The following is a 15653-nucleotide window of genomic DNA, read 5'->3' as shown; positions in this document are numbered from 1 at the left end:
TTTTGAAGTCAGGAAAGTTGAAGTCCTCTAACTTTGTTGTACTCTTTCAAGATTGCTTTGGCTATTTTGGGTCCTTTGCATTTCCATGTGAATTTTAGGATCAGCTTGCCAATTTCTTCAAAAAGTCCAGCTGGGATTTTGATAGGGATTGTGTTGAATTTGTAAACCAATTCCAGGGAGTATTGCCATCTTAACAATATTAAGTCTTCTGATTCATGAGCCTGGAATGTCTTTCCATTTATTTAGATCTTTAAAATTTTTTTGAACAGCATTTTATAATTTTTAGTATACAGGTCTTGTCCTTTTCTGTAATATTTATTTCGTAAAGTATTTTATTCATTTGGATGATATCGTAAATGAAATTGTTTTCTCAGTTTCATGTTTGGATTGTTCATTGGTATTGCATAGAAATACAGTTGATTTCTGTATATTGATCTTATTTCTTGTTACCTTATTGAACTCATTTATTCTAGTAGTTTTTTAGTAGATTCCTTAGGGTTTTCTATTGAGATGACTATGTGTTTTTTGTCCTTTATTCTCTTACTATAGTGTATTACAACAATTGATTTTCAGGTGTTAAACCAACCTTATCTATATATTTTTTTGAGGAAGATTAGCCCTGAGCTAACATCTGCTGCTGATCCTGCTCTTTTTGCTGTGGAAGATTAGCCCTGAGCTAACATCTGTGCCCATCTTCCTCTATTTTATATGTGAGACACCTGCCACAGCATGGCTTGATAAGTGGTGTGTAGGTCTGTGCCCGGGATCCAAACTGGTGAGCCCTGGGCCACTGAAGCGGAGTGTACGAACTTAACTGCTACGCCACTAGGCCAGCCCCACCAACCTTGTATTTTTGTACTTATTCCTAGAATAACTCACTTTATCGTGGTGTATACTTCTTGTTGTATGTCGCTGGATTCAGTTTGTTAATATTTTGTTGAGGATTTTTGTGTTTATATTCATAAGGGATATAGGTCTATAGTTTTGTTTTCTTATGATGTCTTTGGTTTTGGTGTCAAGGCAATATTGGCCTTGTAGAATGAGTTTGGAAGCATTTACTCCTCCATTTTCTGGAAGAGTTTATGAAGGAAGGATATTAATTCTTCTTCAAATGTTTGGTAGAATTCACCAGTGAAGCCATATGGATATAGGCTTTTCTTTGTGGAAAGATTTTTGATTACTAATTCAAGCCCTTATTAAAAATCTATTAGGTTTTCTTTTTCTTCATGAGTCAGTTTTGGTAATTTGTATCTTTCTAAAAATTTGTACCTTTCCTCTAAGTTATCTAACTGGTTGGCATGCAGTTCACAGAACTCCTTTGTAATCCTTTTAGTTTCTGTTATGTTGGTAGTGAGTCCGCTCTTTCATTCCTCATTTTAGTAATTCTTTCTGTTTTTGCTTGGCCAGCTGCCTAAAGCTTTCACAATTTTCTTAGAATTTTCAAAGGACCAACTTTCGGTCCTGTTGATTTTCTTTGTTTTAAAAAATTCTCTATTTTACTGATTCCTGCTCTGATCTTTGTTATTTCCTTCCTTCTGCTTGCTTTGGGTTTTGTTTATTCTTCTTTTGGTCGGTTTTTTTTTTTTTTTTTGGAAGATTAGCCCTGAGCTAACTGCTGCCATTCCTCCTCTTTTTGCTGAGGAAGACTGGCCCTGAGCTAACATCCATGCCCACCTTCCTCTACTTTTTTTTATATGTGGGATGCCTACCACAGTATGGCGTGCCAAGTGGTGCTGTGTCCATACCCGGGATCCGAACCGGCGAACCCTGGGCTGCCAAAGCAGAATGTGCGCACTTAATCACTGCACCACTGGGCCGGCCCCCATTCTTTTGGTAGTTTTTTAAGGTAGATGCTAAAGTTACTGAGTTGAGATCTTTCTTCCTTTTAATATAGGTGTCATAGCCATATGTTTCCTTCCAAGTATTTCTATTTTCATATATTGCTTAAATGAATAATTTACTTCTGACCACAGTAAAAATGGATGCTTTTGGGTATCTCACAGAAAGACTGAAATATTAATAAATGGGAATTGTGTAGGGAGTTCTTTCAAAGTTTTGGGCTAAAAACATCGGATGATCAATGATTTATAATGAATTGAAAGATTCTTTACTAAGTCTTCCTATGTAAACAAGGCTTGTATGGTTTTGAAACCACTTAAATTTTAAAAATATTTTACTGAAGAATTTCTAGATACAAAAAAAGCTATAAATATGCAAAAGTTTATACAGTTAATGTACTATGGGATAAATTAAATTCATAAATTGAATTACCTTATGGACTGAAGTTTAAGACTTCTTACAAGAAGAAGGAGGTGATAAAAATTAATTCTCTGAACAAAGAGGCCAAAGCTGAAAGTATTTGTGTCCCTTCTCAAATTGGAACAGATGATTATTTTTACATGATCTGACATTTCATGCAGTAAACATTAAAACAGAAAGTTTAAAACATTTTATTTATTGTTCAAAGAAATTCAGACCATCACCCAGAATAATCTGATATTAGTTTTTAGTCTTTTTATTAGCTTAAAATAATTATGCTTTTTCTTTTTAAAGATTGGCCCCTGAGCTAACAACTATTGCCAGTTTTTATCCACAAATCCCCCCAGTACATAGTTGTATGCTTTAGTTGTGAGTCCTTCTTGTTGTGGCATGTGGGACGCTGCCTCAGTGTGGCCTGACGAGTGGTGCCATGTCTGTGCCCAGGATCCAAACCTGGGCCACTGAAACCCTGGGCTGCCGAAGCAGAGTGTGTGAACTTAACCACTTGGCCATGGGGCTGGCCCCTAAAATAATTATACTTACAACTCTGTTCTAAGCCATTCTTTTAGACCAACATTTATATGAGTTCTTATTTTTTTTTTTTAAAGATTGGCATCTGAGCTAACAATTGTTGCCAATCTTCTTTTTAAAATTTTTTTCTGCTTTTTCTCCCCAAACTCCCCCAGCACATAGTTGTATATTTTAGTTGTGGGTCCTAGTTGTGGCATGTGGGACGCCGCCTCAGCATGGCCTGATGAGCAGTGCCATGTCCTCGCCCAGGATCTGAACCTGCAAAACACTGGGCCGCCGAAGCAGGGTGCACCAACTTAACCACTTGGCCGTGGGGCCAGCCCCTGAGGTCCTTTTTTATTTCAGTATGATTAAAATGCACCTGAGAGTTAACTAGACTTTCTGTGTTCTTCAAGTATTTGGAACATAGCGATTGAGAAGTAGCTGGCAGATCCTCTGGCTGGATATGTCTTCTCTACCTGGGGAGTGTTTTCTACCTCAGAGCCCTGTTTTCTCTCTTAGTCATTACCTTTCTTTTCTTTTTGGTGGATGACGAATGATGTATACAAACAGCTGCAGAGATCCTCAGCCTTCAGAATGCTGCATTGAAAACCTCATTTAGTCACTTTGCTGTAGAATTTGCTGTCTTTCTTCTGCCCTCAGATAGGAAAGAGTTATCTTTGCGGTTTATCCTGTTCTTTTTTGACAGAGGATAATTTATATCATATTTGTCAGATTGCATTTCTCTTTGTGTTGCATAGGTTTATTTTACTTTTAGTCCTCCTTCCTTTTTTTAAACAAATATTTCTTAGAGTGTCTGTTTTGTGCCCGGCGCTTTACTGGGCACAGATGTGACTCTGGGCCTCCACCCCTGTGGCTCCACACCGTGGGTCAGCGTGGAAGCCGAACTTACACTCTTGAAGGGAGGGCAGGCACAGAATAGACGAGCCACCAGTGGATTTGTAATTTCAAGTCGCACTGAAGTGGGATGAACACTGGTGGGGTCAGCCTTATCAGGAGCAGGGGCAGCTCTTTAATTGTGACAAGAGGGAAGAAGGATAGAGTGGGCATGGGGGCAAGTAAGTTTGTAGTTGGTGTTAGCAGAAGTCACTTCTTAGACTTTTAATGTGATTGTTTATTTTTGTTTTTGATTGTTTTGAGTTTTTAGTCATATTGTTCAGACATAAAGAATGACTTAGTTTATTAAAATATTTTTTCTTTATTTATTTCAAAAGAAATAATACTGAAAAGTCAAATAATATAGAAGGTGCTGTCCATTCCTGCTTTTCAGAAATAGAACAGTTGGCAGTCTGTACTTCCAGTGCCTGTAAGGTAGGAGGTCAGTTAGACAAAGGAAATGGGGGTTATAATAGATTGTAAGTAGCTTTTCTCCAATTAATTAAACTTTTTTTTAAACTAGGTTTCTGCTTTGGGTCTGGATCCCTCAGGTGCCCGTTTGGTGACTGGAGGATATGACTATGATGTTAAGTTTTGGGATTTTGCTGGAATGGATGCGTCTTTTAAGGCATTTCGGTCCCTTCAGCCTTGTGAATGGTATGTATTACGCAACTTAATATCTTCATATTTGAAGACAGTGCTGTTGTCATTTGAATTACATCTATAATAATTTGTACCAAAATACAGTAAGTTTATATGACTGTATTCTGCCTCCACTACTCAAATGAAAGTAAAATGTATCTTAAATTTCTTTAAGTTTCATTAACCTATATTGTAAAGACATTTTCTGTCTTTTGTTGTTTTAAAAAAAATACTTTTATTTTGACATTGTTACCTTGCCTAGTTTATTTTAAAACACTGCAGTAAATACTGTGTAATATTATGCATGTGTGTATGACATATGTTAGGCCAAACCCAGATGCTAGTTGGTGCCGCACTGTGTGGGTGGGTATGGTCAGCTAGCATTATATCAGAAAGGGCTTTACATGTTGCTACCACAAGCCAACCTCTTATTTCTATTTTTGTCCATATTTGATCTTTTAGCATATTGGGTATCAAAAATGGATTTTTATTGGTGAAAGTGGTATCTTGTTAACTTACGTAATGTATGTTAGAAATGGGCTCTCATTGATGACGTTTTAAAGATATTTAGGATAATGTGGATTAACTGAAATTACTTAGACCCCATTTCCTAATCTTGCATGAATAGGGTGTAAGAATGTAGTTTCACCTTTAACTAAGCTCTTAGAGATGTGTTTTTTGCTAAGCCTAATATCCACCTGTAAACTCTGGATTCTGTCAACTCTGTGGAGAAAGTTCCTGTCTCTGGACTGTTGGGTGTTTGCTTCTAGTAAACCTTTCAGGAAAGTCGTGTTTGCAGCCTCTGAAAGGCTAGAGAGCTGGGATTTTTCTTAAGCCTGCAGGACAGGTCATATGAATTGTTTTTGCTCACTTGCCAATAAATGCTTAGACAATAACTGTCTGTGGAAAAGAATTGGGATTGAGACCTCAGATTTCTCTGGCAGCTATAGTTACCTAGCAAAATAACTTAAAAGTTGTATTTGACTCAGGTGGCTTTGGTCAGTTTTCTACAAATCATATCGATTTGTAAATTTTGAAGTCATAACTCTGAAGCTATCGTTAGTAAAGATTGCAGAATTTCCTAAATGAACATAGCACATCTCTGATCAATTGGACAGGGAAAAAAAAAAGAATAAAGAAACTGAGTATCTCCAGTGATGGCTGGATTTAAAATAGCTCTCATGATTTAAAGTAGTAACATGTTATCTTGAGTTAGTATGATGACATTTAAAAAATGTACTTAAAATATGTCATTATATCCCTTTTCCTCATGGGCTAGTCTCTTGATTCATATAGGGATTGTGCTCTCCTTCTACCTTTACAACTATAAGCGGACTTGTTCAGGATTATCCACTGCTCTGTTAATGATCAGCTCTGAATAGAGTATGCTTCATGAGTTGCAAGCCAGTGTTCTATTACTAAACTGTCATAATTGAAAACGCAGAAAAGCCCAAGAATAAGCTTATTTTTCTCTTCCATAATTAAATCATTGCATTCTATGTATAATAGTGAACTATCAAAGGGTAGATGGGAAGAAACAGAATTCCTGACAATCCATGTAAAATTAATATAAACTCTAATACTGCAAACATTATGTGAATGTTACTATTTTAAGTCATGAGAACCAGTTAACTTTGCCATCATTTGCCCCTAATCTCCAAATAATGTGACTCTATTTTTTATAACACTGGGGTTTCTTTTTAGACTTAATGTGTTTTTTATATCTATTTATATATTCATCTGTAATTCGCTTTTTACTATGAAAACTTTCAAATATAAGGAAGAGTAGAGGAGTTAGTATAATAACCATCTACCATACTTAGATTTAACAGTTATAAACATTTTTCTGTATTTGCTTCATCTCATTGTTATTTTTGCAGTATTTAAAAATAAAGACAGACATAACTTTCACTTTGAAATGCTTCAGTATGTATCTTTCAGAAATATAGACATTTTCCTATATAAACATAGTTCCATTGTTACTTCTAATAAAATTCTTTAGAATTCCTTAATATTGCTAATAACCATTCCGTATTTAAATTTGTCCATTTGCCCTCAAAATGTGTTTTAATGCTGGTTTGTCAAACATGGATCCAATCAAATAATACACATCACCTTTATTTTGTACCTCTCTTATGTATCTTTTAATCTAGAACAGGGTCTCCTTCCTACCGTTTCCTTCCCCATGACTTCGTTAAACAGACAGGCCCAGTGTTCCTCTATGAGGTTCTTACTCCCTCATTTTCTAATTGCTTTCTTACGATGTCATTTAACTTGTTTCTTTATCGCTAGTATTTCCTCTAGAAGATCCAAAGGCTTGATCATAATCCATATTGTATCACATCAGGTGGCATATATGGTCTAGTTGTTGCCACTATTAGTGACTAGCAATTAAGATTGATCCCTAGGTTAGGTTGGTGACATCTGATTCTTCCATTGTAAAGTGAATATTATATACTTGAGATAGGCAGGAACTTCGTGGGGAGACACTTTGGCACCATGTAAATATCAAAATTCTTATCCCTTCACTTAGCAAGTTTAGCATCCATTAATTGTTCATACCTGAATCAGTTATCCCCTTGAGGGTTCCAAGTTTTTTTTTTTCTAGTTCTATTATTTCATCTACATTTATTTGCTGGCATTCTTCTAAAAGAAGAACTTTTCCTCATTAACCGATGTTATTTGGTTACCCTGAAATACATTTCCTACTAAAGAGGGAGGATAAATGCTTAGTTATTTCCCTTTAATTACTTATTTCAGCTTAAGAGCTGGTGGTGATAAATGAGTTGTTGCTGTTATTGGTGGTGATGTTTTTGGTTTTCTTTTTTTGGCATTTTCTTTTTTGAGTATCAGTATTTGCGACTTAGAAATTTTTCATGTGTTGCGGTCAGTTGCAGTCATTTTTCTTGTTGATGTTTAAATTGTTCCAGATTTGGCCAGTGGGAGTCCCTGATTGCTATGTAGTTTTGACATGACCTCATTAGTCTTTAAAAGCTTGCTTATTTTCTCACACAACATGATGTAGCCTTCCTGGTACATTCCTTTCCAAGTCCTGAAATCAGCATTTCCCCATGGAAACCTGTTTTTCTTTTTTTGGTGGGAATGGTATTTAGAGACCAAATCTGGATGCTACGCATGCTCATTGATAATGGGGTATCTTTGCTTCTTGACCTTTTCAGTGGAAAGAAGTAGAAAATAGAGATATATAAGCATATGTGTGTGTGTATGTTTAAATAAGATCATATTGATATTTCCATTTCAAGATTTTAGTAAACTTTTAATTTCAAAATATTTTTTAATTTATAGAAAAGCTGTAAAGATAGTCCAGAGTTCAGATATACCCCTAACCCAGTTTCTTCTGTTGTTAACATCTTATGTGGCCATGGTACATTTGTGACAATTAAACCAACCAATGTTGGTACATTACTGTTAACTTAACTCCAAACTTCATTTGGATTTCACTGGTTTTTCCACTAAGATCCCTTTCAAAATACTACAATACATTTAGTCTTCATGTCTGTTTAGTCTTTTCTGATTTATGATAGTTTCTCAGTCTTCCCTTGTTTTTCATGACCTTGACAGTTTTGAGGGGTACTGGTCAGATATTTTGTAGAATGTCCCTTGAGTTGTTTTTTTATGTTGTTTTTCTCATGGTTAGACTGGGACTATGTATTTTGGAGACAAAAATCTCAGAGGTGAAGTGCCTTTCTTATCATATATCACTGGTGCGTGCTATCATATTTTTAAGGTTTCTCCACTGTGAAGTTACTTTTTCCTCCCCTTTCCATATGCTGTTCTTCGGAAGCAAGTCAGTAAATGCTGCTCACTCTTGGGAGAGTGGAAAAATTAAGTTCCGCTTCCTGGAGGGGGTGGTATTTACATAAACTACTTGGAATTCTCCTGTAAAGAAGAATTGTCTCTTCTCCTTCATTTATTTATTTCATCATTTATTTCTACCAGTATCTACTATTGGCTATTTATTTTATATCTTGGGTACTATGTTATTTATTTTGTTGCTCAGATTGTTTCAGCTGTGGCCACTGAGAGCTCTTTCAGTTTGGCTCTTGTGTTCTTTTCTTTGACTCCCCTCCCCCCCTTTTTTTGAGTACTTCCTTACTTTTTGGAACTGTAAGATGTTCGAGATTCATCTTATATTTTCCTTGCCCTAGTCCCAAAATCAGTCATATCTCTCATGAGAGTGGTACCAGAAAACAGGATCTGGGTTCTCACTGTGCTTGCTGCTCCTGAGGTGTCACTGCCTCTAGGCCTTCTCAGCCAACAGACCTAGGAAGTGTGTGCATCTATACTACCCTGTGTATACACTGTATCTATAATTGTTTCTGTATCCATTTGCATCTGTATTAAGCTAAACAGGAGTTCGTACTGATGTCTGACTCTAATGCAGTACACATTGGTTCATTCTAGCCTTCCTTCTTCTTCTTGCTTGGAAACATTCACTTTCCAACAGTGAGAAACTTGTCTCCCACCGCCCATCCATTTATGTATTTGTTCAATCCCAGTGTACATGTAAAACAACCTCAGAATTGTTAGTTTGTACCCCTGTTCCAATTTAACTTTAACAGTACAGAATGTTTACTTAACGTCTTTGATTTCTATACTCAAATTCAAAGATAGAACATATTTTTGAGAAAAGACTTACTGGTCAAGACCAGGAGTTGGCAAAATTTTTCTATAAAGGGCCAGTTAGTAAGTATTTGAGGCCTTACAGGCCACAAATGATCTTTGTTAAATTTATCTGTGTGTGCATGTGTGTGTCTATATTATATGATATTATGTTAAATTTATATTACATTTTTAAATAAAGAAAAAGGTACAGTGCAGGTATTTACATTTTTTTTGCATTCAATTTCATTCTCTTTATTTTGTTACCTTGTTACAGTTTTTGATTCTGACATCCAACATATTAGTGATCAGTCCTTGTTTTTTGCCAGTTGCAAATTTGCTAAATGTGCAGTAGATTCTTATTCAGTTGACACCTGTTGAATATGGCAGAGTCAGATTTTGGTATGCCATTGGAAGCCTTTCTTTATTTTCATATTGATCTGTTAAACGACCTTTTAGATTCAGTTGTTCATTCATATGAGAATCCATACATACCTAATATTCAGCTAAAATTTTTCATGACATTTTTGTCACCTCTCTACGTTATTCCTATATCATCTGCCAAGAAAACTTGAGGGAGTTTGTTGAGTGTCTTGAAGATATGAAAGCACAGTATGCTATTTTCACACCATCTCCTCACGTGTACTAGCAGATGTCAGAATTTGACTGATATCCAGCAGGCAACCTGCTGCCTATCCACCAGCATCCTAGAATAAGGGTGTGTCAAAGAGGCATTCACACACAAAGGACTCCCATAGCCGTTCAGGAGGGGAGACACAAGTCCTAAGTATAGGAGTGAAACTGAGGTAAGGTGTTTTGAATTCTGGGTCCCTCTGATGAATTTCTCCAAAGGACTCTGTTGCTGTAGTATTCTTGGCCTTGCTCTCACTCCCCTGGGACACCTTAAAAAGACTGATGTTGTGTTTTCTTTTTTTTTTTTTTTAAGATTTTATTGTTTCCTTTTTCTCCCCAAAGCCCCCCAGTACATAGTTGTATATTCTTAGTTGTGGGTCCTTCTAGTTGTGGCATGTGGGATGCTGCCTCAGCGTGGCCTGATGAGCGATGCCATGTCCGCGCCCAAGATTCGAACCGGCGAAACCCTGGACTGCTGCAGCAGAGCACACGAACTTAATCACTCAACCACAGGGCTGGCTCCTGCTGTTAAGTGTTTTCTTGATCTACCAATATAAAAATCAGATTTTTCAAAATGCTTTTCTTTTGTTGTTGTTCAACTTCTTTTTGATGCATGTTCCATTTTTAGTATTTTGAAGTCTGTTTAATAATTTGTTTTGGACTTTTGCCCAGCATCAGTATTAGATTTTTGTGTGTCTAGTTTCTGAAGTCTTCCTTTGTCCCATTTAGTGAAAATTAGTACCACATTTTCTCTAATCCAGCCTTCTAGTCACCTTTTCCTTTCTCTCTGTTTCCTCATGGATTTTCAATAATTATATATGTAGGTTCAAGAGTCAGAATCCTTAGGCTCACAGATTCTTTGGATGTATCCTCTATGTAAAAAAATGTAGATGGAGTAAAATTTTTCATAAAATATTAAGAATTTCTGGATCGTTTAGATAGCCCAAGTTAAGAATTTCTTTTTTTTTCTTCTGCTTAATCTCCCCAAATCCCCCCAGTACACAGTTGTATATCTTAGTTGCACGTCCTTCTAGTTGTGTCATGTGGCACGCTGCCTCAACGTGGCCTGAGGAACAGTGCCATGTCTGTGCCCAGGATCCGAACCGGTGAAATCCCAGGCCGCTGCAGTGGAGCGCGTGGACTTAACTGCTTGGCCACGGGGCTGGCCCCAGGAATTTCCTATCTTCTGCCCATTTAAAAATGGCTAGATACTCTCTATTCTCTTCTTTTTGACATTTTAAGTAATCAAGTAACACATAAATTATGTTCTCATACAGAAATCAAAACATTACAGACAAAACTAAATTTCCTTGATTATCTTCATTTTAATCTCTTTCCCAGGTGTTATGACTGTTTTTTCATTATGGTTTATATTCTTTGAGGTTTTTCCATGCAGTTATCAACAAATGTGTGTGCCTATCAAAAACCAGTATATACTATATTTGTTTTCATAAATGGTATCAGATGGTTGTTATTCCATAATTTGTTTTTTTCCCCAACTTTGCAATATTGCTTAGAGATTTTTGATATTGTACATATATACTACTGTATTCTAAGTGCTGCAGAGCAGACCGTGTGTAACTTACCATAGTTCAGTGGTTTTGAAACGTTGTTAGTAGGGTGCCGGAACTGTCTGAGGGCTTGTTAAAATATTCACTGCTGGACCTCACTTTTACAGTTTAGACACACTGAGAACCACCACACTGATAAGCTCTTCTGTGATTGATGGGCTTTAGGGTTGTGGCCGCTTTTTCACTATTACAAATAAATGATTAGTTTGGAATTTATAAGCCAGGTGTTTTGCTTTAATTTCTGGGATCATTTAGTCAACCACGTATTGTTTAGTCAGATGTGACACAATTTCATAGACAATACATATTGATTTAGTATTAATTATATTCACTTGTGAGAAAATTGTTTGTAGTTTTTATTACCATACGATATGGTTTTCAACAATTTGTTAATCATTTGTGTCAAATGTTCAACCTTTTCAAGTGGATGAATTCTGTTTTTCATCAGGTGTTTCTTGCTTTAAAATTACAATTTTTACTTGACTCATAAATGTTAAAATAAATTTCCAGGGCCAGCCCGGTGGCATAGTGGTTAAGTTTGCATGCTCTGCTTCAGCGGCCTAGGGTTTATGGGTTCAGATCCTGGGCATGGACGTAGACACCACTCATCAAGCCATGCTGTGGCAGTGTCCCACATACAAAATAGAGGAAGATTGGCACAGATGTTAGCTCAGGGGCAGTCTTCCTTAAGCAAAAAGAGGAAGATTGGCAACAGATGTTAGCTTAGGTCCAATCTTCCTCACCAAAAAAAAAAAAAAAAAAAAAAAAAAATCCATTTCAGAAATTCACCAGATTCATGATTGAAAACAAGGTTGTTTTTGGTCATGCAATATAGAAACCGTCTTCCCAAAGCCATTTTGTGAATGAGCACTTACCAGAACTGCTCAACTGTATGGATAACTTTCAGTGTGAAGTGATGGCCCTGCATACTTTAGTAAATTCTGAGACTTTGCACATTACAGGTTTTTCAAACTGGGGTTTATGGACATATTCTTAGGGGTTCATGAATTCCTTTCCTTAATTTAAAAATTTCGATTTTTATTTTGACAATCATTTGTCTTAATCCTAATGTCTGCATTTGTTTACCTTTGTGTTTAAAATCACTTGGGCCCTAGTGCTGCTTTCACTTTCAGTTTCCATGGCCTAATGGGAAGGGAGCAGAGACATGCTTTGTGCATAAGTGACGCATTGGCACCAAGTGAAAGCTTGTTTTGTCATGAAGTGATATATGAATAAAGTTTTCACAGTGGTTATCAAAGAGAAAATTGGTGGGAAAATTGAGTGATCGCTAGAACCCAGTAAAATAGGCATGTGTTACAGCAGGCAAAAAGTATTCAACTTGTTGCTCTAATGGCAGATTAGAGGACTTTGGTAGAGGGATATAATTAATTTGTTCCATGGTAAAGAAGTGTTTTTCATTCTCTATAATATTGTTTTAGTAAACATCTTATAATTAATTTGAATTTTATTGCTTTTGTTTTAGTATCTACTTTTAGCATCACCGCAGTCTGCTTTCCATCACCCTGAAAACAAACCTCATTCCTACTTGCAGTCTCTCTCCATTTCCACCTCCAGCCTTCGGCAGCAACTAATCTAATTTCTGTCCCTATAGATTTGCTTTTTCTGGACATTTCGTATAAATGGAATCATACAACATGTGGTCTCTTGTGTCTGGCCTTTTTCACTTAGCATAATGTCTTTGAGGTTCATTCATGTTATGGCACACATCAGCACTTTGTTCCTTTTTATGGTTGAATAGTATTCCGTTTGTGTTTGTGTGTGTTTATAAATACGTATCATATTTTGTTTGTCCATTCACCATTAGTGGACATTTGGGTTGTTTCCACTTTTTGGCTCTTGTGAATGGTGCTATGAACATTTGTGTACAAGTCTTTGGATCGACATGTTTCCATCTCTCTTAGGCAGATACCTAAATTGGGAATTGCTAGGTCATATGGTAAATTTATGCTTAATATGTTAATAACCTGACAAACTGATGTCCAAAGTGACTGTACCATTTTACATTCCCACCAGCAATATACATATAAGAGTTTCAGTTTCTCTACATTCTCACCAACATTTGTTATTGCCTTTTTTTATTGAGTTCATAATAATTTATAACATTGTCATACATTTGTTGTGCATTATTTTTTGTCAGTCACCATATATATGTGCCCCTTCACCCCTTGTGCCCACCCCCAACCCCCTTCTGCTCTGGTAACCACTACACTGTTCTCTTTGTCTGTGTGTTAGTTTATCTTCCACATATGAGTGAAATCATATGGTGTTCATCTTTCTCTGTCTGGCTTATTTCACTTAACATAATACCCTCAAGGTCCATCCATGTTGTTGTGAATGGGATGATTTTGTCTTTTTTTTAGGGCCGAGTAGTAGTCCATTGTATATATACATATATACACACAATGGAATAAGAAGATGTGATATATATATCTACCTATGTATCTTTATCTTTATCTATATATATATCACATCTTCTTTATCCAGTCATTAGTTGATGGGCACTTGGGTTACTTTCACTTCTTGGCCATAGTGAATAATGCTGCAGTGAACATAGGGGTGCATAAGTCCTTTGAATTGTTGATTTCAAGTTTTTTGAATAAACACCTAGTACTGGGATAGCTGGATCGTGTCGTATCTCAATTTTTAGTTTTTTGAGAAATCTCCATACTGTTTTCCATAGTGTCTGTACCAGTTTGCATTCCCACCAGCAGTGAATGAGGGTTCCCTTTTCTCCATATCCTCTCCAACATTATTCCTTGTCTTGGTGATTATAGGCATTCTAATGGGTATAAGATGATATCTTAGTGTAGTTTTGATTTGCATTTCCCTGATGATTAGTGATGTTGAACATCTTTTCATGTGCCTGTTGGCCATCTGTATATCTTCTTTGGAAAAATTTCTGTTCATATCCTCTGCCGGGTTTTTGATAGGGTTGTTTGTTTTTTTGTTGTTGAGTTGTGTGAGTTCTTTGTATATTTTGGAGATTAACCCCTTGTCAGATGTATGTTTTGCAAATATTTTCTCCCAGTTGATGGGTTGTTTTTCTGTTTTGTTCCTGGTTTCCTTTGCCTTGCGGAAGCTCTTTAGTCTGATGAAGTCCCACTTGTTTGTTTTTTCTTTTGTTTCCCTTACCTGAGTAGACATGGTATTCGAAAAGATCCTTGTAAGACTTATGTCAAAGAGTGTACTGCCTATATTTTCTTTTAGGAGTTATATGGTTTCAGGTCTTACCTTCAAGTCTTTAATCCATTTTGAGTTAATTTTTGTTTGTGGTGAAATATAATGGTCTACCCTCATTCTTTTCCATGCAGCTCTCCAGTTTTCCCAACACCAGTTTTGAAGAGACATCCCTTTCTCCATTGAATGTTCTTGGCTCCTTTCTCGAAGATTAGCTGTCTGTAGATGTGTGGTTTTATTTCTGGGTTCTCAGTTCTGTTCCGTTGACCTGTGTTTCTATTTTTGTACCAGACCATACTGTTTTGATTATTATGACTCTCTAGTATATTTTGAAGTCAGGGATTGTGATGCCTCTAGCTTTGTTCCTTTTTCTCAGGATTGCTTTAGCTATTCAGGGTCTTTTGTTCTCCCTATGAATTTTAGGATTCTTTGTTCTACTTCCATGTAGAATGTCATTGGGATTCTGATTGAGATTGCATTGAATTTGTAGATTGCTTTAGCTAGTATGGAGATTTTAACTATATTTATTCTTCCAATCCATGTGCATGGAATATTTTTCCATTTCTTTATGTCATCATCAATGTTTTTCAGTAATGTCATAGTTTTCATTGTATAGGTCTTTCATCTCCTTGGTTAAATTTATTGCTAGATATTTTATTCTTTTTCTTGCCGTTGTAAATGGGATTGTATTCTTGAGTTCTCTTTCTGTTACTTCGTTGTTAGAGTATAGAGTGAGAGTATAGAGTATAGGGTATAGAAATAGAGTATAGCATTGTTAGAGCTAAGAAATATGCTGAAAGCCTGATAGGGGTTCCTTTGTAAGTTATTTTTTTCTGCCTTGGTGCCCTTAGTGTTTTTTCTTTGTCATTGACTTTTGCCAGCTTTACTCCTATATGCCTTGGAGAAGGTCTTTTTACATTGTTATAATTAGGAGTTCTGTTGGCTTCTTTCACTTGTATTTCCAGCTTCTTCTCCAGGTTTTGGAAGTTCTCAGCTTTTATTTCTTTGAACAGGCTTTCTGCTCCATTTCCTTCTCTTCTCCCTCTGGAATACCACTTATCCTTATGTTGCACTTCCTGATTGAGTTGGATATTTCTTGGAGGATTTCTTCATTTCTTTTTAGTATTTGTTCTCTTTCCTCCTCCACTGGAAGCATTTCTATATTTCTGTCCTCCAGACTGCTAATTCTTCCCTGCATAATATCAGCTGTTATTTAGGGAGACCAGATTTTTCTTTATCTCATCCATTTGTGTTTTTCATCTCTGACATTTCTGATTGGTTTTTCTTTATAGTTTCAATCTTATTTGTGAAGAATTCCCT

General features: G+C 36.3%; 1 protein-coding gene across 2 annotated transcripts in view; it reads left to right on the top strand.

Moving 5' to 3' along the window:
• WDR70 (WD repeat domain 70) overlaps positions 1-15653 on the top strand; it is a 284509-nt gene that overhangs the window by 51632 nt on the left and 217224 nt on the right. For both annotated transcript variants that reach the window (XM_008518461.2, XM_070586984.1), the window contains exon 7: positions 4190-4323. In XM_008518461.2, the coding sequence (XP_008516683.1) occupies positions 4190-4323 (134 nt within the window). The remainder of the gene's footprint in view (positions 1-4189; positions 4324-15653) is intronic.

This window comes from Equus przewalskii, chromosome 20 (assembly GCF_037783145.1).
Source record: "Equus przewalskii isolate Varuska chromosome 20, EquPr2, whole genome shotgun sequence".
Lineage (NCBI taxonomy): Eukaryota > Metazoa > Chordata > Mammalia > Perissodactyla > Equidae > Equus > Equus przewalskii.
This window is presented reverse-complemented; position numbering and strand designations above follow the sequence as displayed.